This window comes from Python bivittatus, unplaced genomic scaffold (genome assembly GCF_059951505.1).
Source record: "Python bivittatus isolate LINGU-HERP-01145 unplaced genomic scaffold, Pbiv_v1 ctg000700_np1212, whole genome shotgun sequence".
Lineage (NCBI taxonomy): Eukaryota > Metazoa > Chordata > Lepidosauria > Squamata > Pythonidae > Python > Python bivittatus.
The window spans coordinates 66,108,870-66,136,054 of record NW_028277098.1 but is presented as its reverse complement, the minus strand read 5'-3'; the positions used below and the strand labels follow the sequence as shown (position 1 = coordinate 66,136,054).

The window sequence follows — 27,185 nt, the reverse complement described above, 5'->3', positions numbered from 1 at the left end:
AATAAATGGAAAACTGAAACAGAAAAGTAAAACAACGGCCTCCAAACATCATCTTTATTTCCAAGGATAATTTCTGCCACATAGGCACCATTGCACAAATGATGCAGATAAGTAATTTGCATCACCCAGGTCTACTTTCTTAGTGAATAAAAAAAATGAATGGCTATAGTCCAGTGCTTTGTTTCAGAGTGTGTCTAGCAGAAAAAAGATGTTAAAATATCATGGGTGAGTAGAGAGGCTGGTAGGAAATAATTTCACAAGAGGCTTCCTGATAAATTGATGTTTTATGACTAGCCATGTCCACTAAGGCAGTCATTTTGTTGATGAATAAGCCATAGCTTGGCAGCCTGGGGGGGGGGAGGCAAAGCATAAAAATGCCCATCATTGTCCTCTCCTTCCTCTTCCTCCTCCTCCTCCTCCTCAAAATAAAAAGATATTTTCCCCATTTATCAGCAACTTTGCGATGTTAAAAATGATAGTGTGGGGAAGGAATTAATAGAATAATACAAAACTTATTGTCTGTCCTAGGAGAATCTTCTTGCTCAAATGTCTACTGTATATCTGCCTTACACCATTTAACTTCTAGAAACACATGGTATTTCTGTTCAAATTTTAATCTTTGATATAATACAGAATACAGAATACTTTAATGGCCAAGTATAAAATATATACAAGGAATTTGTGTTCGGTGATGAACGGCAAAATCAACAGTGCGTTTCGATAGCAACAGAAAAATAATAAACCATAACACTACACAGTAAAATAACTTTTTCAAAGGGAGAAGCCACTGTCCAGCACATATCGAGTCATGTAGTGTTTAACAGAGCAATGGCCCAAGGGAAAAAACTATTCCGATATCTAGATGTTTTAACATATGGTGCTCTGTAGCGCCGTCCTGAAGGAAGAAGTTGGAACAGTTTATATCCAGGATGGGAAGAGTCTGCAGATATCCTCTCTGCCCTCCTTTTGACCCTCACAGTATACAGTTCTTCTATAGAAGGCAGGTGGGTTGCAATTATCCTTTCTGCAGACTTAACTATCCATTGGAGTCTGAGTCTGTCTTATTTGGTTGCAGAATCAAACCAGACAGTTATAGAGGAACAGATAACAGACTCAATGATTCCCCTCTAAAACTGTACCAAGAGCTCCTGGGATAATTTAAACTTCCTAAGTTGCTGCAGGAAGAACATCCTTCGCTGTGCCCTTTCAATGATGGCTGTAATGTTAAGCGTCCATTTCAGGTCTTGGGAAAGTATAGAACCCAGGAACTTGAAGGACTCTACCACTGATATTGGGCTGTCGAGTATGGTAAGGGGAGGAGTATTAGAAGGATTCTTCCTAAAGTCCACAATCATCTCCATGGTTTTAAGTGTATTCAATTCCAAGTTATTATAACCATACCACAAGACCAGTTGTTGAACCTCCCGTCTGTATGCTGACTCATTTCCATTTCGAATTAGACCAATGACAGTTGTATCATCCTCATATTTCAAAATTTTAACAGAAGAGTCTTTTGAAATGCAGTCATTGGTATAAAGGGAGAAAAGCAGTGGGGAACCTGTACTGATTAACCGGGTACTGGATGTGGTTTTGCCTAACCTTACGTGTTGTTTCCTGCCTGTTAGAAAACTGATTATCCACCTACAGGTATGGTCAGGCACAGTAAGATGGATCAGTTTGTTGTAAAGAATTTCTGGTATAATAGTATTAAATGCTGAGCTAAAGTCCACAAAAAGAACTCATGCATAAGACTTTAATGTGACTTGATGTTATATTTATATTGAAATTAGATTCATAAAAAGAGAGTATCAGGTAAGCAAGCCTTTTTCTGAGATGTTTACCCTTTATCTTAGTCCAGAAACCTTATTCTACATTTCATTCATTTCATTTTTTTTAAAGTTTAATTACTAGCTCTTCCTGATATAAGCTTGATATAATGCTCAGCAGCTGTGAATGTCAGAGTGTGGAAATCTTCAAGCTGAGATGGTGGTTATTGACAGTTTAAGACTGGGGAATTAGATGTAGATATATGACCACGAAGTCTCCCACAAGTTTTATGAAATCTTCATGTATATATGACTATATTTTTCATGCTACATTTTTTGGTCTTCAAGGGCAAACTTTTGGACTCTAAGATGGATAAGGACCTGCACATACATACACAACTACCACCAAATTTATCTCCCCCATAGATGTGTTTCTATTATGCATATCCCCTTACACACGTACTAAATCAACACCCATTGTCCTTATTCCTAGACTTTTAAATAAGAGCTAATGGAAGAAGGAAAGGAGAGTTTACTAAAATGTTGCCATTCTACTTGGCCATGCTTTAGAATGAATTTCTCTATCTAGCTCTCTTTTAAATAAAAAAAAAAAATGAGAATCTGAAGAATCAATATATTTTTATATGAGTAGAATGGCTTTCCTTCAGTTTCAGAGTTATGAGAGCAACAACAAATGTACAAGAGAAAAATTTAATAGTGAAAGAGAGGCCTCTACAGATGCTGTAGGATGAGTGATGTCACTGATAGTTTTTTTAAAAAATTATAATGTAAAATATTTGATGTAGAGGCGGAGAATACATTAGAATTTAAGGTGCTTTTAGATGGATGGCTTTTAACACAACTATCCCTCTTTAAGGCAATTTTGTGGTACAACACAAGTCAGTGATATCTAGATGCCCCTGGTGAAATTCCTGGATTGAGGAGTACTCAATAAAAATCTCATTTGAAAGGATAGGCAATCTCAGTGTAGCAATAGAATAAAATCCTGTCCAGAACTACTCTCAAATTAGGCAACTGCTGCTTACTGGCAGTTATTAGTCCCATTCTCAACTGCAAAAATAAAGTGTTTATTTACACTTATTTTTAATACTGTGTTGTTTGCCAGTCCTGAAAAGTCAGTTAACAGCTCTACAGAATGTACAATACTGTTGGTGAATGTTGTTTTCAGGTATCATCCATTTCCCCTCTCTCTGCAATTCTTTAATCTGTGTGGTTGATTTTTTGCCATTTCAGTATTTAATGAGACCTCATGGGTTTTCATTGGACTTTTCCCATTGCTATCTATTTTAAAATATCACAGAAATTCATTTTGAATAGTGAGAAACCCACTGACTAAACCTGCTCCTCTTCCTGGGCCTTTTGCAGTGATCTGATATACAGACATTTGTTGTTCTGCTTTTCATAGCTCTGAACTAAAAATTATCACTTGCTAACTGTTGCTGGTCAAAGGGACAACTTGGACATTATTTCAAAATCAGGCATTTCTTGAGGAAACTCACATTTTTTCCTCCAATACCTACTATGAATAAGAATCCCAGATGCTACAGTGAAATTTTCATATTGTCACAAAGCTCAAACTATTTTGTATAAATGTCTTTCTTGCCAGGTTCTCTTGTTGGTCAAAGTTACAGAAACAACTATCATTTTAATTACATATTCCTGAAAGGATGTGGCACTGAGCAAATATGCATATATGAAACATTGCTTAGTATGAAATGGTTTTAAGATTAGAGATCTTATGATGCTGTTTGATCTCAATACAAGCAAAAATGCTAATTCAACAATATTTAAAGGCTTACATTTCAAAATGTTATGGTATTCTGGGACTGGAACGGAACGCATCATAAATCAGGCACAATATTTTTCCATGAAAATACATTACCTGAGACTATGAAAATGAAATTGGACACAGATTTCTTTTTAAGACATGGACTTACCCTTTCAGACAGCATTCTACTAAAGTGGACTCAAAGACTAGGATAAAGATACCACATCCACCCCCGCCATATAGTGATCAGTTGCACACTGCCAGAAAACAAACACATCATTGAAACGAATGAAAGGAGATGGAGATTTGCATTCACATATATAAAGTTATGCAGATAGACAGCAGTTTAGAAACAGTATAATTTAAATAGAAATTCAATTCATTTAATCGAATAGGAAGACTATAAGCAAGAGACCTGTCTACTATTCATTTTATTCATGTAAATGGATGCCTGCATAGGGTGGGGGCAATAAGGCAAATTATGACCAATTGGTGTGACTGATATACTTGTATCAGACATCAAGAAGCAAGTATATAGTGGTGGCATTTGCATCATCATGTTAATATCGTTATGGCATTATCGCAGTTAACTGTGGTTGCTGCTTGCTGAAATTTACTGGACTTAACTATTAATGGGCATCCTCTGCTCTTTTTTCTTAGTTTTTTTCATGTTTAAAATTGACTAGGACTTCAACAAGAATAATTACGAGGATATGATCTGTATGAAGAAAGTAAAAATTGATTTCACTTACACTTCCAACATAGAAATGGATTCCAGATAAGCAATCTATGAACATTGGAAGGAGTCTTACATGTTTCTCCATGCTTTCAGAACTTGCTGGTTCTTTTGTGTAAATTAGGATGGTATAGTTGTTATCTGCAGTTAAAAAGCATGTGTGTAGAGGAAGGTGCTTAAGCATCCTGTTATTTCTTTCTGCATGTCTCTAGTTTTTCTTTCTTTTTTCTTTCACCCAAACATAGGTTCTTATTTCTGTTTGTGATGAAAATATGGGCATGGGAAGAAAAGTAATTCACAGGAAGGAGTCCAGGGGGAAAATCTGTGGAGTGTAGGATAATTAAGCACATATTAATATTGTAAACAGATTTTGTCACTGTGTGATATAGTCATTTTCATAGAAGAAACAACAGCTTGTGTCTAAAGATATAGATTTAAGAAAAACTGTAAGTTCAGAGATAGACAATATTACTCAGTTGAGGGCATCCTGATATTTTAGGGCATGTCACGAGAGTACTCAAAAAATGGTTGCTATGAGGATAAGGTACAATGTACACTTTATTTAGAAGATTAACTAACTCCCACTCACAGGATGTTCTTTACCATGGTAGTGGGAAGGTAGTTTGGCCCAAAGGCATTTCTGCAACTATATGTGAAACTGGAAATTGATCCTTTGCTTTGTGATTTGACAACTTCCTGGGGAGAGCCATGTTGCTTACTCTTGATATAGTTCTATCCCAGATCAAGGTGAAGAAATAATTGGGGGGAAAAGAGGAAACAATGAGCACTAGGAAGAAAATTTCAATGTGTAAGTTGGTATACTCAATGGGAATGTTCTAGTTTTCTTGATTGCACTCTTATCTTAGTATTGAGGAGTAAGCCTTTCATTGCAAAAAGACAAAGTAGGATATGTATACTGCTCCTAGTTAGGGACCTCTTTGTGTCTATTAGCTACAAAGAGACAGCTGCTTGCTGCTTCCATAATTTGGATAATACTGTTTTGTTCATTGTTGGCTGAATAACTACCCTCCTTTATTCTAATCTTATAGTGTAGATTCTGTTTCAGTGATCCATAGTATCAATGCAATGGGAATATATAACTCCCTGAGCCCCGCATGTACCTGCCTTCTTCACCACAGAACTGTGCTGTGTCTTTATCCCCAGGAAGTAGCAAGAGATACATAGAGGGATCGGTGCATTTCTGCCCAAAGCCAGTGTCTAGATGTGAATATATCCAACATGCTTGGCAGGAAGAACATTGGGGAAAGTTCTTCCAAAGCAGCATGACCTTGAGGAGAGCCGAAATAAAAGCTAGCCAGAAATTTTGTCTGCCCCAAGGAACTTTGAGACACACACCTCCTCTTGGAAACTTTAGCTTTGAGCATGGGCAACATTTTCCTCTTAAGCAATAAAATGTTACACAATTTATTCAGTACAGCAGTCAACCCATACATTTGCATCCAGTGTTAATTTTAGCTTTCCCAAATATTGAAAGAAGAGGATTTCAACACTAGAGTGGACTGTCTTGTGAAACATTTGTTTCAGGCTTCAAATGCCCATGTACTTCAGGTCCAAATGCTGAGAAGTCCAAACTCAGCAGACAGACCATTTGGCAAGGCATGACCATATGAGCCAACGAGAGGTCCTTCTGGAATTACAGAAGACCTTTTACACAATGTGTTGTGCTAAGAAAATAGAAAAAGTTTCTTCCTTCTGCTCCCTGTGCCATTTTTATTACCATGTACATAACAAAAATACAGTCTACTCTCTGCTACTGTAATATATCTCATGTTATACACATTTTACTATCCAATAAAAACTTGTAGGCTCCAGTATACAGAAGTGGTCATGATAACCTTTTCAGAATTTAAGATATGCACCTAGCGGCCTGTCATCTGAATCTAAGAATATAATAAATTAATGTCATGTGTTTGCAGAATCTCTATATATCATTGTTCATCAGTGTGTCAGTTTCTTCAAAATGACAACCTTCCAGATTCTGTCCACCCAGATCCAAACTGACAACTTGTGGTTTTAATCTTGTGGTTGCTAATAATAGTATGATTATGTTCGTAAACTTACATTAATATTTTAAGGAGACTCTCGTTCAGGTGTCACTTGGCCCATTTTACACCATCCCTTTCAACATGCCTTTGTCAGAATCAGTGGAATTAATGTAAAAGCCAGGATTTAGCTTAATCTGTCATCTTCTAGTATTTGTTTGTCAAGTTTGGGCTGAAGTCTCTTTAAGGCTTTTGTGCATAAACCTTTTGCGATAGCCCAGTCTGACTTGCTCCTTGAATTACTCACTCATGCTGAAGAAGATTGACTTCTCACCCACTAACCTTTCACCCACTGAAGCCACTTGCCCTCTGCTTGAATGTAGGAAGTTGAGCCACTTTAGTCTCAGTCTGTTTTGAGATTTAAATAAATGTGGTTTTGTTCAGCTAAAACTTTCTCTGGTGACATGGCAAAACTGTGCATTTTTTGTTTTCATGCATGACAAGTATTGTTATGCTCAACATTTGGCTTTACTTATATGTAATAAATTGAAGGTATTTCTTTAACCTTATAAACAAAATAGAAGATACAACATAGCAAGCTAGAATATACTGTTTGGTTCTCCCTGTGAGCTTCAGTCAAGCATTAGTTGATATGGATTTGGATAGACAGAAATTGCTGCTCTACGAAATGGAAGACATTCAATTTCCAGGCTTCTTGTTTTAGGCCTTGAAGAAGGAATTGTACCAAGTCTGTTCATTTTGGTTTGGCATGAACAAACCACAGGGAAGATTAAACCACAGCATGTAGCCCATATGCATCCAAAATGCTATTTTTGCCCCTCTGGAGGGGAGATAAAAGCTAGGGCAAAAGGTGGAGAGTTTGGTTTCCTGCTAAAAACCGGCAGTGTGATTTGTCACCAAAAATCAACACAATGTATAATTTTTCAAACTTTTAAATTGTGTGCTGCTTTGGAAATGTCAACATCTTCTTTGGGAGATGGGATTTAGAATTGTCATGGCATCACCAATTTTAAGGTAGTGAGCAGTCCTTACTAAATAAACATTTGCCAAATAAGGACTGGAAGAAGGTGCTTGGAAATAACAGGGCATAAAGCTCTTAAACCATTAAGCCTGGCCTTGTGTTCCGATAAAAATGATACCTTTTGTTTGGGCCAAAAGGATGTATTTAAGGGAGAAATGCAAAGGAAATTAATATACTGTAAGTATTTAGATAGCTGGAAATTTTGCTTTGTGTATATGACTGTCTAGTTTCCCAGCTTTTAGTGCAAATTTTGGTGAGCAATTTCTTTGAGGACAATGCTTCAATATAATGTCTTTGATAACTATGATGTACAACAGGCTTTGTCAGCCTAGTGGCTTCCATGTATATTAGTTTACAACTCATTTTTTCTTCTGCCACCATGGCCAAACACTTAGGGAAGACACTGGGTTGAGGAAAACTGTTACAAGAACAACCAAAAAGTAGATTCTGGTTTGGCAGATGTCCATAGTGATTAGAACAGTGTTTTTCAAACTTGGCAACTTTAAGATGTGTTGCCTTCAGTTCCCAGAATTCTGGGAGTTGAAGTCCACACATCTTAAAATTGCCAAGTTTGAAAAACACTGGATTAGAGGGAGATTGAATGGAGACTGAGCCATCGCTAAGGATTCTGCAGCCACAACATTTTACTTTAAAAATATATTTAAAGATGAATAAATAGTTACATTTGGCTTGCAATCTTAGATAATGAACATAGTTTGAGGCTATGCTACATGTTTAATGCAACAAATGTACTTCCTGGCACACTCACTTAAATAGGTTATCTGGTGTCAGTGCTGGAGAAAATCTCTGGTGCCAGAGGGGCTAACAGCTGATGCAAATTAAGAAATCTTGTATGTGCGTAGATAGGAGTATCCAGTAAGGAGTGAGACTTGACTATGAAGGCATAGAAAAAACACACTCTGATAAACAATTTCTCCAAAGATAGAAAGTAATCCTATATTGGGAATGCAACTCTTGAAGCAGCAATACTTTTTTTCAGGCTCATGGGGGTGCCTGAAAAGGTAAGTCTCCTTTAATGAACAGTAGAGAAGTGTTGCTCTTGTATGAGGCCTGAATCACTTACTTGATCTCATTAGAGAAAGGTGCACTGCTCTACTAAATATGGTCACTCCCCATATGTTTGATTCTTTTTTTTCCCCCTACTACCTACCCCCTACCCAGAGATATTCTGGGCTCTTCTTTACTGGACATGTTCAAGCAGAAGCTAAACAGCCTTCCGTTGGGGCTACTTTAATTAGAATTCCTGCCCTGAGCAGGGGGCTTGGACTTCATAGCCTAAAGAGCACCTTCCAATTCTGTGATTCTATGTTAAAATTATACATCAGTTGCATTTTTTGGAAAGGCTATAGTGGTTGGACCCATGTCCTATATCACGTTAACCCCCAGACTCATACAGGTTTCATAACCTCCTTTCTTTTTGTGGCCGCTGGACTCTCTGACAATGCAACTGAAGTTTGATGGCAAGATTTCTTTCCATTATGAAACAAAAAACATGCAGCAACTGTAGTGTAAGCACTAATAAAGACTTAACACAAAGAAAATAAAGGAATTTTGTGATCCTCCCTAAACCTTGAAAAATCTCAATTCAATCTTCTGCACCCCTAGCATTTTCTATAATTGCCCCACTCATTGCTGTTCTTGAATTGCCCTCTGAAAAACGTCTGGGGCCCTTGGCCACTAAAAACTTGCTTGTTCTTTTCCTTGTATATCATATTTTAGAAACTCAGCCACCATTTAGTTTGCTTCAGGCAAACAACTTCTAGTACTACCAAATAAAAGATCATTTTCTAATTTTCTAAAATTAAATTCTTTCTTTTTTATAGAGAAGGAAAGCACTTCTGTGCAGCATGCACCTAACTTTTGCATTTAGTTAGATTCAAAGAATCCTTTCTCTAATGAAGATTTCCATTAAACAGAATGCTGTTTTCTAAAGGATAGAAGTAATATTTAATACTATTTTGCATTATTATATGATTTGTGTTTTAATTTTGTTCTACACTACTGAGATAATTAATCTAATGGCTGCCTTTTATTCTGTTTCAGTGGCAAATGAAATGTTGTCGATGTGATTCCAGAACCCCCCACGCATTCAACAGTCACCGGGTGGAAAATGTTCTCTCTTCTACAGGACACATGAGGTGGTGGCAATCTCAGAATGGTAAGTCTCTGACTTGGGGGGGGGGGGGGGAAGAGCCTGATGTGGACGTGCTGTAAAGCAGTCTTATGGTAGGAACAATGATTTGAGAGGGACAAGGGTTGTGTGGATTTAGTAAATAGGGCTTGAGTTTCAATAGATTAACTGCAAAGCGGAAATGGATGATCTAGCTTTTAGAAAAAGCTCTTTAGTTTCATAATCTTCATGTCCCACTGTTCTCATAATTGCTTTTTTTTTTTTTTTGTCTCCTCAGATGTGAATCATGTTTCTCTCCAACTAGATCTAGACAATAAATTTCAGCTTGCTAACCTCCTGTTGGACTTCAGGGTATGTACATCGCTCTCCTGTTACCTCTTGGGGAAATAAACTTTGATTCAAATGGCCTTTGCAAACCAAAGAGAATCTTGATCTCTGCTGTAATCTTAGCTAGGTTCTAGATCAATCACACTGATTAGTTCTTGTCTCTCCTTTTGTCTTGCTAAGGGTAGAGAGTAAGATTATTGAATTCTAGTCATCTGTCCTTCCCTCTCTCTCTTCAGAGTCCTTTGCCAGGTGGCATAGTGATTGAGCGTTCTATTGATTTTGGCACAACCTGGAAGATCTATCAGTACTTGTCCACGGACTGCTCTGCTTCATTTCCTTGGATCCCCAAGGGCTTTCCTCAGACCTGGCAGGATGTCCATTGCAAGGACATACAGACTCAACAAAGACCACCTCAGTATGGGGGAAAGGTATTGTAAATGCAATACTCTTTGGGCTAAGAAGACTATATTGGATTTACTGAACCCAGAGTTACAGTATGGAATATATATTTTATTGTATTGTACTGCATTAGTTTGTAATATAATATTGCATGTAATCATATACTGCCAAGTCAAATTCCAGGCAGTTTACAAGAGCCATACAATATAAACAAAGCAATAATGAAAAGCACCACTGAACCTCAGGGGGTAAACTGTTTCATAGTCTTGGTGCCACCACCCAGAAGGACTGCCTCCAAGTTCTCAGTTGATTTGTTCATTTTGAAAGCAGCCATCAGGCAGAGCTCATTCCTGCCCTATGAAGGAGATTGCCTTTCATTCAAGGGCGTAGCTGTGTGATTCCAGCCTGAGTGAGTCTCATTTCAAGGTCAAGGCCAATGAACTTTTGCATTCTTTTCATTCAGGCATAACTATGTGTCATCTCGTCTCCAATTTCCCACTCCTGACATTTCTTAGATCAGCTGGCTGAGATTTCAGATCAGAGTGATAGATTCAAGTAGGCTTCAGTTCCAACATCTCTTTCCTGGAGAAGTTACAATTTAGAAATGCACAGCAGTTCCTGACAGTATTTCTGACGTGTTGATTAACCATCACTAATCTTTATGTTATAGCTTAAATTAAGTGGTCATTTTATTTCTTTTTAAAATTTCTATGATTATATTTTAATTAATGGTGCTATATTTTGGGGGGAAGAAAGATAGATGTGTCACACAATTCATAATCAAATTGGTGAAATCACAGTATGGTAAAATCTCATTTTAGCATACTGTTTAGGGGGAGAGGATATCTGTTACTCTATTCCATTAAATAGAAAGGTACATCATTGCAATGGTTCATATAATTGGCATGACATTGTTATTATGCCATTTATGTAATTTGAGTAACCATGTTGTCTGACAGAAGTTATCTAAATTGCAGCAGTTGTTTTAAGATTAAGATAAATTTAACTGCCTAGTCTGTATTACTTTGGATGCAATGGACTTTTTCATTGTGGTGGTGGTGGGGAATGTCCAGATGGAAATTTAATCTGTAGTATCCAAAGTCCACTTAATAAGGGCCTATTAGATCAAAATTTCAAGATAATTATCTTTTGCCAGTGTGCACTATCATTTTGATTATAGTATAAAATACACTTAAAAAACCGAACGTGACATTGAGCTCATGTCCGTGTCATAATAGGTTGGAATTATTGAGCATGTCTGCTTATTAATAATTATGCATGTTAACCAATCTCTCCCAGTCAGTTCCTCCTACCTGTTCTAGTGATTAAACAAACAGTGAGCTTCCATCTGTGGTTTGTTTATGCTTATGTCCAAACTGAGATCAGTTGCTTGTTGCTCTCCTAGGAAGTCAGAACCAGAAACAAAGGTTTGTAACGCTAAAATAATCATTAAGTAAAAGCGTCTTAATTTGTTTAATGGCAAGAGGTATCAAATAGGATTGACTGGATAGTTTACACCAGCATATGTAACCAATTGCAATAAGCTGCCATTATTTAGAATTAGAGTTTATCATGAGTTGGAGCCATCTCATTGATGGCTTTTATAAAAGCAGGATAGAGGAACTCTTCCTGTGATTTTAATAGTTTTCTTCTTTTGTTGTTGTTGTAAGATTGAGTTCAACCCCGTAGACCTTGCATCTGGGATGACGACATCTCAAAGCCAACGAATTAACAGTAAGTTTGAGCTTGGTTTGGTTTCATTGCAAAAGGTGGGTTTGAGATTTACTGGAAGATTACAAGAAGCAGAACTCTATGTAGCTATGGATGGTTGCTGTTTCTTGTTTATTTTGAGGTTGCTCATGCTTTGATTCTTGTACATAGTATCTCAGATGGATGCCATTTCTCTGCCTACTTAGGGAGGGATCCCAGCTAGGTGGTAAGGCATCTCTTAATAAGTACTGAAATAAATATTGCATTTCGTATTATTGTCTAAAATAAGATGGTTAGGTACTATAAGGCTTGCCTGCATTTATCAGAATTTAATATATTATTTTTGGGGTAGAATTGTTATATTTTGTTCACACATTTGGATAACAGGATTCTGATGATGTTATGATTGAAACATGGCAACATCATGTTTTCAGATCTGCTTTATCATATTTTTGTGTCTCCCTCCCCCCCAAATGAAAATTCACTGTGACAGCCTGCAGGTGTCTATGCTTTCCTCTGAGACAGTTCTGTAGCCAATCAAGCACCCAAATAAACACTTTCTTTTAATTTTACTGATAAATAAATAGAATCTGAGTGCAGGAGAGTTAGCTAAATTTCCCATAAGAAGATTTTTCCCTGTAGGAAAACTGGGAAGAAGTATGATGGCTGACAACCCAAGTTGGACCTAGACAGTGTTGCCTATTGAAGATTTTTTTTATTGGTTTTGGTAAAGAGCAATGTTAGTGGGGTGAAACTGAGAGGACTGGGCAGTGTCCACATTCCTCTAAACAGGAAGAAAAGCCACTCCCAGCCTAAAAGAGGGAATGTCAGCCAGTATCTTAACTCTTCTCTTAACTCTAAACAGAGGTAGCTAGAATTAGAGAAGTGTACAGTACATACAAGTTAAGCTAACGTAACAGCTTGTAAACATTTTCAGTAGACAAAAAAATTATCTTTAAAATACCTTGAAGCACCATGATTCCATGGTATACCGGGGAGGGGGAGGCGGTTTGCCCGTAGTACAGACAATAAGGGGGTGTGCTGCCAAAGGCATGGGGAGGTTAGCAACAGGTGTGGAGTCGGGTTGCTGCTGACCGTGTGCCAATCTGCTGTTAGTGGTTGGTGGTGACACAGCAGCGATGGATGAAAAAAATTATACCTTCAAGTTAGTTTTAACTCCTGGTGATTGTTCCCTCCAGTTTTCTTGGCAGCATTTTTCAGAAGTGACTTCCCAGTTCCTTCTTCCTAAGACTGAGAAAAGTGACTGGCCCAAGATCACTCAGCTGGCTTTGTGGCTAAGGCAGGACTAGAACCCTAGGTTTATAGTTTGACACCTTAACCCCTACATCAAACTCTCCGCAAATGAATTGGGGGGGGGGTATTAAAAAAATGATTGACAGCTAGGTACACCACTGCTGTGATTAATTTCTAAACATGCAGAGGAATGAGGGACTGAGCAATGGAATGCAATCCGCAAGTTGTAAATTATAGTTGTAAGATTAGGTTGTGAGAGCTGAAGTAAATGCTGTTTGATGTTTTAATAAAAGAGGAAAAAATGTGTCAGTATGTGGTTTGCACTGTGTCTTGCAACCAATTCTGTAAACTCACAAAAAATCTTGTGACATGCACCACCAGCTATTTGCTGCACAGCTGGTGCATAGATTGGGCCCCTTTAAGATCAGGAATGTTGCACAGATGCAGTATGATGTACTGTGATGAATGCACCAACTGCTATTTTAAACTCACACCAATACCCTTGACAATGTTTTTCTCCAAGGCCATGTTACATTGGAGCTGTGGGCATTGCAGCTACTTGCTTGGGTATACCTATGTATGAACTTATTTGTGTATGTGTGTGTATTTAACTCACACCATGTGCATGCATGCATGCACACACACATCCATACATGGCTGTTGGGACTCAATAACGACCCTATTCTTTCTCCCAAGAATTGCTTCACAAAGAAATTTACACACAACTCTCCCAGCCTGTATGGTCATGGAAAATACAGCTAAAGAACTTGAGTTTTATTTGGTACTTGTCCCAGCATCTTATGTATTTCTCCGTTTTTCATCTGAAATAGATCTGGCTGAATTCACCAACCTGAGAATCAACTTCACACAGTTGTCCCGCTTTCCACATCAAGGGTACCGCTTACCCAGTGCTTTCTATGCCTTAAATGAGATGAAGGTGCAAGGGAGCTGTTTCTGCCACGGGCATGCCGACCGCTGTGCTGCCCTTGATGCCTCTTCTGGAGAGCCCAGTGCTGTGGTGAGAGAGATGATGCAGAAACATTGCTTTGTATAACTTTCTAGCATGTCATTTGGTTCTAGTGAGTCCACTCTGCACTTTGATCTCTCAGTGACAGAATATGTTTCTACAGGTGTGCACTAATGTGTTAGAAATACTTTGTGCTTTGAAAAACAGAGAGAATTTCTTGGTATTATGGCATTATGCAGTGTCTAACTGTCAGAAGGGATGAGTTTTTGTCATCTGTTAAGACTGAGTTTCAAAAACAGATAGTCTGGCACAATGCAGGAGTTAGTCTGCTTTGAATGCATTTCTGACCATCTTAAAAGCTCCATGCCCAACAGCTTAGCTAGACTCCTGCCCTGACCTTCTGCCAGGTTTTAAATAAAAGATCAGCTGCTTACTTATATTTAAGTTATTATATATTTGAATACAGATGACTAGAAAATGATATCTGCGTGGAAGATGATTAGCTGCCTTTGTTACCCTTCAGTCAGTAGCTCTTTCTTATAATCATAGTTTATGGTTTGGAGAGATGAGGAAGAGGCAGAAGAGATGAGGAGAATTCAATTTCTGGTCCTTTCAAGTAGGAAATGCTCCAAAGAGGAGTAGAAAAGTATGCAAGTCAGGACTGGGCAAATGTTTGAGCTTACTAATGTTTGTTAGTAAGGAAAAATTAAAGGGGGATTTTGAGATCACTCCCCACTTACCTGCCCCCCCCCCCGTCCCTATTACTAGCTTGCAGCTGCTGCTGATACTCTGACTTTTACACTGACAAAAACCTGTGTTGTTGCGTCTTGCAGAAAAGGGAGCTTGCAACAAATTGGCAAAGATCAAAGGCAGACAGGCAAGCTGGAAAGGATATGAGTGGTTGTAGGTATTTGCAGAGGCTCCAACATTAAAAGGCCTCTAAATAATTAGTGGTTATCTTGTTCATATGCTCCTTTTTCTTCTTTTCTACCAGTTCACATTATGGCCAGGAGGACAGAAGGAACATTGGCTAGACAAGATGGTGGGCTTTTTATGGGAAGAGGCCTCAACATTAAACATTCATTTAATGGCTCTTTGAATCTGGCACCATTCTTTGTTTTTCTGGCTGGGCATGGATTAGGCTTGGTAACGATGCCTTCTAGGGCTAAATAGCTTGGCATTTCAGAGTTAAATATGAACTGAGAGAGACAGTACCTGACTTGCACAAAAAGCTCTTTGTATCAGCATAGACAGAGCTGGAAAGTAATCTTGCAAACAAGCTAAAATGGAATTTGTTTTCTGTCAAACTGGACCGAAAGAGACACAATGTGAGAAGCAACTGAGTGTGAGAAGCAACTTCAGGGGAACAGCAGCAGGAGAAGCTCCCAAGCTGTCAGAACTAAGTTTTCTTTACATTCTAGGTTCATGGGCATTGTATGTGCCAACACAACACTGCTGGACCAAACTGTGACCAATGTGCATCCTTTTACAACGACCAGCCATGGAGACCTGCTGAAGATGATAATCCTAATGAATGTCGTAGTATGTATGCCTATCCGACTTCCTAGGAAAATGTATTTATTTAATAAAGCCTTCCAAAAATATAGGTAGTATTCCTAAAAGTATTGGTGTATGTTATAATTATAGAAAACCTTGCAAGAATATCTCAGTTGTTTGACTCAGAGAATCATAAAAAGGGGAAAATAAAAAAAAAATAACTGAACATAGACATATCCTACATTTAAACCTTTCAGAATGCTGAGTTACATTAGAAGAGGCAGTGATTTTTATATACACGTTTTGAATTTGGTCTTTTTTCATATTGATGGATATTTTATTGTTTTTTCTTTTTTAAGTTTTAGTGTTGATTTTTACATTGTTTTATTTTTCCTTGTCATGCTGCCTTGGTTTCTTAACAGGAAAGTGTGTATGTTTGCATGTATGTGTATATGTGTATGTGCATATGCTGGCTGGGGAATTCTGGGAGTTGAAGTCTACACATTTTAAAGTTGCCAAGTTTGAAAAACACTGGGCTAACAGAACATCTCTTTGCTATTCATTAAACATTTTTCTGGCATTTTTCTGGCATCTATGGCAGACTGAAAAAATAAAGGTGCTGTTGCTTTAAAGAAGATGGCAGTATCTTTAAGGAGTGAACTCCTCAAAACAGTGGTGCCTTTTCTTCAGGCTCTTGTACATGCCTGAAAAAATATCAGTCAGTGTTAGTGGAGCGATACTGTGCTCATGCTGGCGTTAGGTCTGAAGCACTTCTGAATTACTTTCAAAGCATGCACGGCACCTGCTATCTTTCCACTGAGAAACCAAGACAATATGCCAAGCTAAGTTTAGCTTTCCACCATGTTCTGTATCAGTGGTTCCCAACCTTTTGTTTTATGCCTACTATGACATCATCATTGAAAGTTTTTGCAGACCTCTGTGGAAGCCAAGTGTTGGTAATGTGGTGCTTACAGTTGCCATGATATCTCTGATCCCCCAAGATGATGTCTGCCCAATATTCAGATTAAATATATTTAACTTTTAAAAAATGGCTGAGGTTTTGCTGGATTGCAAATCTCATGAGAATAATCAAATATCTGGAATTTTATAAGAATTTATCCATTTTAAAAATATATTCTAATTTTATTTTGGCATGCATACTATAGACCTCCTGTATTATTTGCACCAATATCCTGGGGATCACAGGATGGGAACCATTGCTCTTTCAGAATATAAAAGAAATCTATCAAAGGTGGTTTTAAAGAGGGAGATAGTGCGATCTATCAGTGTGAACTCTGTTGCAGAATGATAGTATACCATTGGGAAAAATGCATATAGAAGAAAGTATAGGTTTGGAAAAGTTCCATATAATATGGACAACTGTATTCAGAAAGCATATATTAGGAGTAGTTACATTTAACACAATATATATTTCCCCAGTGATTGTGGAAAACGAAGACCATTGGTTAGTGAAAGTTAGAGATCAGTAAAATGCGTAAGTTAATTGTGTATAAACACAAATGCAGATTATGTTCTTTAAAAAAAATCACCAAAATTGATAACATGGATTATAAAGGTATAAATGATATCTCCATTAAATTAATTTACTTTAGGTCTACTGTATTTGGGTTGCAACAGTCCAGATGACCATAAGATGGCAACAAAGTGACAGATTTCTGTGTCTGTGCTTCAGTCTTCTGGTGATCCAGATGTTTGTAGCCCAGATTTAATGATCCTGATATATAGATTTTCCTCTAATAAAGTTTTATGTACTTCTAAAATTGATAAAGACACCAAAGTGTCATCTGGTGGTGAAACTGAAAAGTTAAACACCATTTTTTTTATTGAGCATCACATGAGATGTGGCTTACTTTTCCCTTCTAGGATGCAACTGTAATGGACATTCCCACAAATGTCATTTTGACCTAAGTGTATACCAAGCAAATGGGGGAATGAGTGGGGGTGTGTGTGAAGACTGCCAGCACAACACCGCAGGGAGGAACTGTGAACTTTGCCAAATAAACTTTTTTCGTAATCAACGGTATGATCTTGGCCATCCAGAGGTCTGCCTCCGTAAGTGGTGTTTAAGCCTTCTCTCAGTTTCATAACATATTTTTCCCAGAACCTGTTTTATTTATGGAAACTTCAGAAAAACATGCCTACTTTCTCTCTGTTTTAAAAGTTTTTATTTAATTTATTCAAAGCAAGCAAGCAAAGGAAAGGGAAAGGAAGGAATATAAAATTCCAGGTAACTCTTGGCAAAGTCATGTTTTCTGTCAATTTAATAAACTCTGTAGAAACCTGAACACTGAAGGTTGCTGAAGATACAGTGAACTTCTGATGGGAACCCCTAGCTGCCTTCTTTCTGAAGGCAGTTCTCAGATTTTCCTGAGAAATAGGGATAGCCACTTTGGTGGCTTCATAACAGAAATGTTTTTTTTTTCCTTTTACCCCAATTCAGCTCACTCTTCAAAAAATTCTATTGCAAAACAAAATGAAGCATTCAAAAACAGCCTGGCCTGATTTGAGGGCCTGTATGCACCATTTACCATAGAGGAGAGAGGGAAACCAAATTTAGTTACCTACCGCTAACTAACTTGTGAATGCCATTTATTTATTCACATGCTGTTTCCACTCCAGCTGGTATGGACCAATTTTAAATGACTATCAGACCAGTGGTGGCTGTTCTTCTTAACAGTATCCAAGAATAGTTACAGAATGGAGTGAAAATGCAGCCGGTAGGGTGGGTGCAAATGACCAGCATTCCTGCTGACTGGCTAATTCTCCTCATTGATTCTCCAAAGATGGTAGAGGCATAGTAAAATGTCCTTCCTGTTGCCAGCCCAGCCCTGCTTTTCCTGTTGGTCTAGTGAGCTTATCTTGCCATTGCCCACCTGCCTACTCTGCTTCCTTTATTGGTTCTTTATTAAGGTTAGGAAGATACATGATGAGGAACACTACTCAGAACATCACAGCACTGCATACTGTAACATTAGTAAGTCTTCATCACTAATAAGCGGAACATCTTTTGCTCTATACCAGCTCCTTACTGTCCAGGTTTTGCCCTGCCAGGCTTGGACATCAGGCCTTGTTCCATACCAAACTTTTAAACATCCAAGAATATGCAGCTATACTTACACTTTTTTTTTTTTTTTTGTCTGCACTCAGTCATTGCTGACCCTGCAGTGACTGCTTGGACGAGTCCTTGCAGTTTTCAAGGGAATTGTTTTTCGGAAGTGGTTTGCCAGAGCCTCCTTCCTACAGCAGAGCTGGGGGTTTCCGCAGGAGGCGGGGTTTTCGTTGCTTCGCGCCCTTTTCGCGCTTACCGGCAACTGCTCCCAACTCCTTTTTGCACGGCGCCGCCAGCATTTTTCCTCCCACCGGAGTGAGAGTACCCATTTGTCTACTCACGATACTTACACATTAAGGGCGAATAAAAGAAGTTAAGAGGAAAATTAGGAGAAATTAAGAATATTAAATTCCCATGTAAATTCCCAGGCTATTCTTTAATTTTGATGTTGTTTTGACTATAGGCTGCAACTTTTAAAATGCTGTAATTTTAACTTTTTTTCTTTTAAGCTTGTGAGTGTGATCCAGATGGCACTGTTCCTGATTCTAGCTGTGATCCCATGGATGGTCGTTGTGTCTGTAAGGACAATGTGCAAGGAGACCGTTGTCATCTTTGCAAGCCTGGCTTTACTCAGTTGACCAACTCTAATCCTCAAGGTTGCAGAGGTAAGTTGAAACCTGAAATAGATCAAGAGGATGCATTTGCAAATTACTTGTGCCATTTCCTGAGGTGCGGTTTATAATAGCATTAGAATGCCATGACAAACCAATATTCCCTCATTGTCACAGGATGCTGGCCTTAAACAGTCCAATACTGATCTTTCATGTACCACAAATCAACCAATAGTATCTGCTTAAAAATGCACAGTATTTAGAGTAAGCTTTGAGATTTCTAAATCTCTTCATCAGGAACAGAAGGTAAAGAAGTTTACATGGCTCAGATTTTAAGATGGAGTACCTTAGGCTATATTAGGAGATATGCAGCTTTAGGTTACATTATGAATTATTGGGAAAAGGAAATGGTTGAGTCTTCCATTATTAATGTTAAAATACAGTGTTAATTCCAGCATAAGATAAAACATGCACGTTCCTTGTAAAATGCTCTGTATTTTTTTAAAAATCTCTTTATTGGGCAGAAATTGGCCATTTTGGTTTCCCCTTTCCATATTTTAGCTCAGTGGCCAGTTTAGAAGGTTAAAATTTGTGAGATTAGAAAATTAAATTTTGCTTATGAGATTATGTGTATTCCCTTAATGAGCTTGCAATTATATGATAAATATAGAATGTGCTGTGGATATTGAAGCCCCAAGATCACTTTACCATGACCCATTTTTCATGCAGCCAGGCCCAGTGATTAAATTGAAACTTCACACTAAGCAATATTGTATGCTCATACAACATGCTCAGTGGGGTTGGGAGAAGGGGGGAAAAGGCACAGACAGTTGATATTGGTTAACAGCTCCCCAAATCTGTCTGTGGTGGTGCTGATCCCAACTGCATCACAGCAGATTTTTTGGGTTTTTGCTTGAGAAAAGCAAGCAAGCAAGCAAATAAAAAAAAAAAAATAGAAGCAGGAGAAGTGGAGCCAGCCTTCCAGCCACCTTTGTAGTGGCTGGGAGGATTGTAAATAAGGCCTCTGGAGGAAGATGGATCAGCATCCCCAGCAGAGCCCTGCCAGTGCATGGAGTTGAGATAAGTAGGCAGAAGAGGAGATGTCTTGTGCAGCTGTGTTGTGCAAAGGTGGCCATTGTGAGTTCCTTGTTTGTAAATCATGGTTTATAGCTTACTGTGTTATGTAAACTCAGACAATTGTGACTTATTTAATAAACAAATCATGATGAAATACGTGAATCAGGGCATAGCTTCACCACTCTAGGTTTCCGGTAGGCATTAAATCCAGGCTCAAAGTGGTTTTGTCTTTTAAAATTTCAAAATTGCCTTGACAATTCTACTTGCATTCATATTTGCAGATCCTAACGTTTATTTGCCAGCTCTCAGTAGTGAGAACTTGGGTATGTGATTTAAGATGAGCATCAGCTTGCAAAACTAATCTCACTTCTTACATGGAAATTTTAGAACAACTCTCATTCATCATCACCATCAGTCTCCCATGCAAATGTTGTGTTGTTTTGATTTGAATTTCAGTGAAGTCCCAACCAGTAGCCATATATGAGCAATATTGTTGCTCTTCAGTTACTTCCCAGGAGGTGGCAGTACGTAATTGTTAAATTTGTTCAGGCAGAACAACAGCAGCAAACCCCAGCAATCTTTTTCCTCATAAAAGCCTGCCTGTCTGCCTTATTCACCTAAGGAAAAGGAAGAAAGAGAATTTATACTGAGTTCAGTCAGACCCTCAGTCTGAACGATACTCCAGACACCAAAGTTTATAATTCCTGGATTGGAGATTTCAGTGTTTGTGCTTTATAATGGTCAGCTTCAGTCGGCAGGGCAGCCAGTGAGCAACCAGATTTTTTCTCAAATTGAAGCTCTAGAAGTAGATGTAGGTATCCTGGCAATTCCTTCTCCTCAGCTCCATGTTTTATAGGAAGGCTAAAGCAAGAGGTAATGTTTCTGGAGATATGGGGATCCTTGGTTGAATGTTCCATGTTTATTTCCTGCAGACGAGGCTGCTTTGTCTGCTGAGGCCTCGGTGCCCTCTTCTTCTGAGCTGGTACATTCCATGTGCCTTCCCTCCCCCCTCCCCCGGTATGTCCAGTTATGGGACAGTCCTAGCTGCTGTTGCATAAAAGAACTGGATACTCTGGGTAACATATGCTCTCCGTTTCTTTCAAGAAATGAAAGTTGTGGGTCTGTCCTGGTATTTACCATGCTGAAATACAGTAGCAAAGGCCAGCAGTGGTAGCAACCTGATAAGCACAGTGTTTGGCCAAATTATTTAAATGCAGGATGAGCATTCTCTGGAGTTGTGATTTTACGCTGACTATATACAGATGTATTTTGTTGCTATATATACAGAAGTGTTTTCCTTTGCATTTTTCGTGGACTCTTTGTCTTCTCAGTCTAGTTAATCTTCCTGCTGGTCTTCCATCCATGTCCTAGGTAGGTCTCTCCCAACTTAACTTTTTGAGATCAGCCAAGATCGGCAAGGGGATAGACCTCCTGTAAAGGTGGATCTTAAAATCTTAGTTTTGCGTTACATTCATATTTTACTCTGAATTAAAACTCTTCCCTCTTTTTCCCTCCTCACTTGCTTTTTTACCATCTGTCTTCTTACAGACAGATTCAAGTAGTTCCCCCTTTCTGTTCCTGGCACATGGGTTGTTTGCTATGGCAGGAACTTCAACCCACGGCAAAGAGAGAAGCTGCAGCCCATTGAGGAGGACCTATTTTTCCACAAATATAGAGGAATAGTCAGTGTGGATCCCCCTCCCCCCCAACACTCATCCTGCTAGGAAGGAATACATTTTTAAAATTGGTTATTTTAGATGTCTCCAAACTGCATGCAGTAATACAGACACAAACACACACCCATTTCTCCTCTACCTGCTTGTAAGAAAGGCTTCACACCTTCCTCTTCAAACAGAACCTTTTAGTTTGAATTAATTATTTGTGATTTCCAGATTTTTTGTTATTGCTAGCTGCTTTGTTCAGACTTCCTAGCATTCTACTTTCCTCATTGACCAATCAGGGACTACTAGGAAGGGCTTGAAGATAAGAATAAAGGGCTTCCCCATTGCTTATCCCCTAACAGTAGTATTTAGAGGCACTCTACTCCTAATTTGGAAGAACTGATTTCATTCCTCCATGAACCTGTTCTAATCCTTTTTCAAAGAGCATCTAAATTCACAATAATAACTACTGTGTGGCAATAAATTTCACAAATTCAGTGCATGGAACAATAGTGTGGGGAAAAACAGTCTGAAAAACTGGCTCTTTTCTGCCTATGACCAGAAGTAGTATAGTCCAGAATTGTGTCTCCTCAGTCTGATACTATTTTGTGTCAGATAGCTTTGATACTTCCTCCTCTTCCTCCTCCTATAGCAGTTCTGACAAGGCAGCTGACTCTGTTTTGTTTTTCAGACTGTGCCTGCAACATCCTGGGCAGTCGCAGCCATGTTCCCTGTGATGATGAGACTGGACGCTGTGTCTGCCTCCCTAATGTGGTGGGAGAGAAGTGTGATGAGTGTGCTGTGAATCACTGGAAAATTGCGAGCGGCGAAGGCTGCTGGCCTTGCAACTGCCACCCTCAGAATTCCCTCAGCCTTCAGTGTAACCAGGTATCAACTGCAAAGAAGAAACGGCAATATCAGGAATATCCAATTCTTGAGTGTGGGAAGACAGAGAGAAATTTGGAGCCATCACAGTTCACAGCTCCATAAGCTGGGCACTTATCAGTCTGTTGTTGAGAGGAAGACACTGTTTTGTTCTCCTGCTACAGATGCTTTCAGATGAGGCTGAATCCCCCAGCCTTATCCACATAAATTTACAGGAATAAATTGTTGAAAGGACCACTACTTCCCATTTCTAAACCTCTGATGTTTTTCCATGCTATCTTCCATTCTTTTCCTTTACCACAGAAATTCCATTGAGGAGTGGAAGACAGAAGAGCTGCCCAAAAAGGAGCCTGGCATCTAAAAGCACCCTAGTTTATACACTGAGGAAAATTAAGACATAATGCTTTTCTTAGACTTTATTGTTTATGAAACAATGGAATGTCTAACAGACCTTGGGAACACAGAGGAGGGAGAAGGCCATTACACAGAAGATTCCTTAGTTCAGGGGAGGGGGGAAATGTGAGAAAGAGACTCAGAATAGCTCTGCTAGGTATAAGTAGATCTGGAGAACTGCTTTGACAGGGTTTCAAGACTCTATTCCATTGCCTTACTAGAATAAAGATCATTCCAGACATCCATGTGGCTCTTGTTTCCTGAGGTTTCTAGCCTCTAAGGCTTGAGAGGTGCCTTTGGCTAGAAGCATTCAAACAAGAGCCCTCCTGCTTTTTTTTTTTTTTTTCTTGAGAAAAATGGAAGAACTGCTATGCCATCTGGAGCTCTGTACCTCAGATGGCAGCTTTGATTCAGGTTATGTTGCTGAATTTCATAGCTGGGAGAAAGAAAATGTGCCTGAATAGGCATTATACAAAAAACATGGAACTTTGGAGCCATTTAAAGCTTAGGAGCCCTGTAAAAAGTAAATACTTCCTTAGCAGGTTAAAAAAAAAAGGGTGTTGCCAAATAAGGAATTTAAAACTGTTTATTATAGAAATTCCCCAATATCCTGCAATGTTTTATGTAGATGGAAGACATATTTTTCTACCAGGCAGTCTTATAAAATGGACAACATAGCAAATAGTGCATCAGGTCTTTGAAGTGATCACATCTGCATGCAGAAATCTGCAGCAATATTATTGTTCCCAGGTACCTCCTCTTCATATATGCTGAAGTGAAGGGGTTCCAAACTGGTGGCTTGGGGGCTTCTTTATGGCACCTAGTTATAAACAAGCATTTTAGCCTGTTTTAGTTGGTAGTTGGTTAGAACACACCACAGAGAGGAGATGTTTTTCAGATCTCTCAGACTCTTATTGATTAAAGGTTATTACAGTAAATTTTTAAAAAATCTTGCTACTTTTCTAAAGAATTAAAAGCAGTTCATAAGGTGGGCGGGGGGGGGTGTATCTTGCTTTGTATCTCCAGAGCAACCAAATGAACTATATTTTAGTTATTTAAGCCATCATTTGACCTTGAGATGATCAAGGCGGAAGCATAATCTCTCTCTCTCTTAGAATATATAAGAGAGGATATATCATAAAGATAAAAATAGGTAAGATAAATAGTAAATTAGAATGTTATTTCAGAAAAAGTTGTGAACTTTAGGAGGTGTGCGGTATTAGTTAAAACACTGAAATCTCCTTTACATCACCAGTTATGACTTCATGGACAGTTCCATGTAGCTTTCTTGACAGCAGTACCCAAGTGGTTTGCCACTGACTTCATCTAGGATGTGTTTTTGTCCCAATTTAGTCCACAGACCTGGGATTTCCTGGTGCTCTCCCCTTCAAGTACAAAGCTGGTCTAATCTTACTTAGAGATAAAATCCTGCTTTTTTGAGATCAACCCAGGTTGGCAAGTTGCTGCCTGGGCCAAAACCGAGCCATAAAAATAGACAATAAATATAGTGGAATTGGTTAAACAGCTTGTACTGGTTTTCCAGTGCGGTGGGATTGCAACTCTCAGGAATCCTCTGGACTGCCTAATTCTTGAAGCAGCAATCCTGCTTCCATGTCTGGTTGAGAAAGTCTGAGTTAAGCTGAAAGACAAAGAGTGTTGTGATGATTGAATTTCAAAACCAAGCAAGGATTCAAACCCAGATGTCTCTTGTTCCAAATCCAGCACTAGGCTTGGAACAAGAAGACCTTACCCACTAGAAGACCCTACTGTCTTCTGTTTCACAGCTTGAGCTTTACCTTCCAAGTTGCCCTCTGGCCTACTTTGTTCTCCAGATCATTGAACAAAGCTTTGTAGTTCTGTGTTGATGTCTTTTCCTCATTGACATCTCTGTTTTTCTCTGCAGTTTACAGGGCAGTGTCCATGCCGGGAAGGCTATGGGGGACTGACGTGCTTTACTGTTGAAGTACAGGAATGTCCAGACCGCACATTTGGAAATGTTAGGACTGGTTGTAGAGGTATGGAAAGTTGGCCATATTTGCTTGGAGACTTCTGGGTATTTCGTGGCTCATTGCTAACTAGCTGTCCTCAGCATCAGCATTTTTCTGTTGACATCTGTTTCTGCTTTAACTCTTACCAGAGATTTGTAACTATTTCCTTTCCTTTTGACCTCCTCCTACTTGTTTAGCCTATTTTGTTATTTTCTTAGTATGGAAGTTAGGATGGAAATTTAGCAAACATTCAACAACAGGCTTATCCGTTCTTGTTTGGGTGTGCATGAGAAAACACCCTTAAAAATAACTTGGGGTAGGGGGAATGTTGTTATGTGTTTTTGTCCAGTAAGTCATGTTTCTTTAAACTGTGTATTTTTTAAAATATTCAAAGCTGCCCAGAGTCTTTTTAGAGTTGATCAGCTTTGAAAACTGATACATACATGCAAACATACATACACATAACAAACATAAATTACACAACTCCCTGAAGGAGGTGTATCCTATAGATAACAATTTCAGCCTAGTCACTCTTTCTGTATAACCCCTATCCTTTGGAATAGACAATATGGTACTTATGGGTATCAAGTATGCCTAAAGAAACTTCCTTTAGTGGATTCTAGTTCTCTGCCCCACCTGACTTAATTTCTTAAATCTTTCATTAAGGTAATAATACACTAAATAAAGTGGATCTGCTGCAAAGGTAAACTGCAGCCTCCAGTATTATCTTAATTTCCAGTAATGCTTCTTGTCCCACATAGGCCCCATAGCTATTCTTAGGGGAAAAAAAGGGGAGGGGGCTGAATCCCAGTGTTTAAGAAATATGCCTTGCCAAAAAAAAAAAAGAATAGGTGAGTCAAACTGATAGAAAGCATTCTGGGGGCTACAGGGATGGTAATGACAGCCCTACAAGATAGACCAGAAGCCAACTAGAACTCTTACTTTATTGAGATAGGCTATAGCAACAGAATCTTGCAAGTGATTGTGATTTTCCTTCCCTTCCTCATATATTCCAGGGAGTCAGGAAGGAACTAGCCTAAGTCTCTTCTTAATAGTATTTCCCTTTGCAGAGCTTAATGCTTTTGTCCTTTTTGTTTACGTATCTGAATATTTGCTTGGCTGAATATTTCCATGGCTCTCTATAGGTAGATAATAACTTCATCAATTTCCTTCTTGATAAAAGGATGTTTTTTGACTAGTTGTACCCATCATAGTATGCATTTTGTGAATAATTCCACAAAATGCTCAGATGTTAAATGACCTGGCCAACCTAGATGATGATGATGATGATGATGATGAAGAAGAAGAAGAGGAGGAGGAGGAGGAGGAGGAGGAGGAGGAGGAGGAGGAGGAGGAGGAGGAGGAGGAGGAAGAAATAATCCACTGAAGGTTGAAGGCAGTATGTGAGTACAGACTTCTAACTAATTTTTGTATATTTTCTGCTGTCTTTATAGCTTGTGACTGCAATTTCCAAGGCACAGAAGTAATAGGCTGTAACAAACTGACAGGCGGCTGTCTTTGCCGCTCTGGCTTTACAGGCCTCCAGTGTGACCAGTGCCAGCGGGGCTACTGTGGCAACTATCATCACTGTGAGGCATGCCATCCTTGTTTCCAAGCCTATGATGATGACTTTCAAAGGTTTGGCTTACGTCAGGCTGCTTTGAAAAATTCAACACAGCAGTTACAGGTAGGGGGAATGACCTCTGCCTTCAGTACCCGCCTCTTAGAAGTGGAAAGAAAAATTCAGCACATTCAACAGATGTTGGAAAATCCCCTCATTACTGAGCAGGGACTGGATCAGGTAGCCAACACCATTGCTACAGTAAGGTAAGCATGCTTTTTCTTTTGATTTACCAAC

At 38.8% G+C, this 27,185-nt stretch overlaps 1 protein-coding gene across 1 annotated transcript in view; it reads left to right on the top strand.

Moving 5' to 3' along the window:
• Positions 1-27,185, top strand: part of LAMB3 (laminin subunit beta 3) — a 79,064-nt gene that overhangs the window by 22,948 nt on the left and 28,931 nt on the right. The window contains exons 5-15 of the mRNA XM_088153320.1: positions 9,401-9,515; positions 9,766-9,839; positions 10,052-10,243; positions 11,885-11,948; positions 14,009-14,196; positions 15,567-15,687; positions 17,527-17,715; positions 19,222-19,377; positions 22,753-22,949; positions 25,243-25,354; positions 26,782-27,154. Coding sequence (XP_088009446.1) covers positions 9,401-9,515; positions 9,766-9,839; positions 10,052-10,243; positions 11,885-11,948; positions 14,009-14,196; positions 15,567-15,687; positions 17,527-17,715; positions 19,222-19,377; positions 22,753-22,949; positions 25,243-25,354; positions 26,782-27,154 — 1,781 coding nt within the window. The remainder of the gene's footprint in view (positions 1-9,400; positions 9,516-9,765; positions 9,840-10,051; positions 10,244-11,884; positions 11,949-14,008; positions 14,197-15,566; positions 15,688-17,526; positions 17,716-19,221; positions 19,378-22,752; positions 22,950-25,242; positions 25,355-26,781; positions 27,155-27,185) is intronic.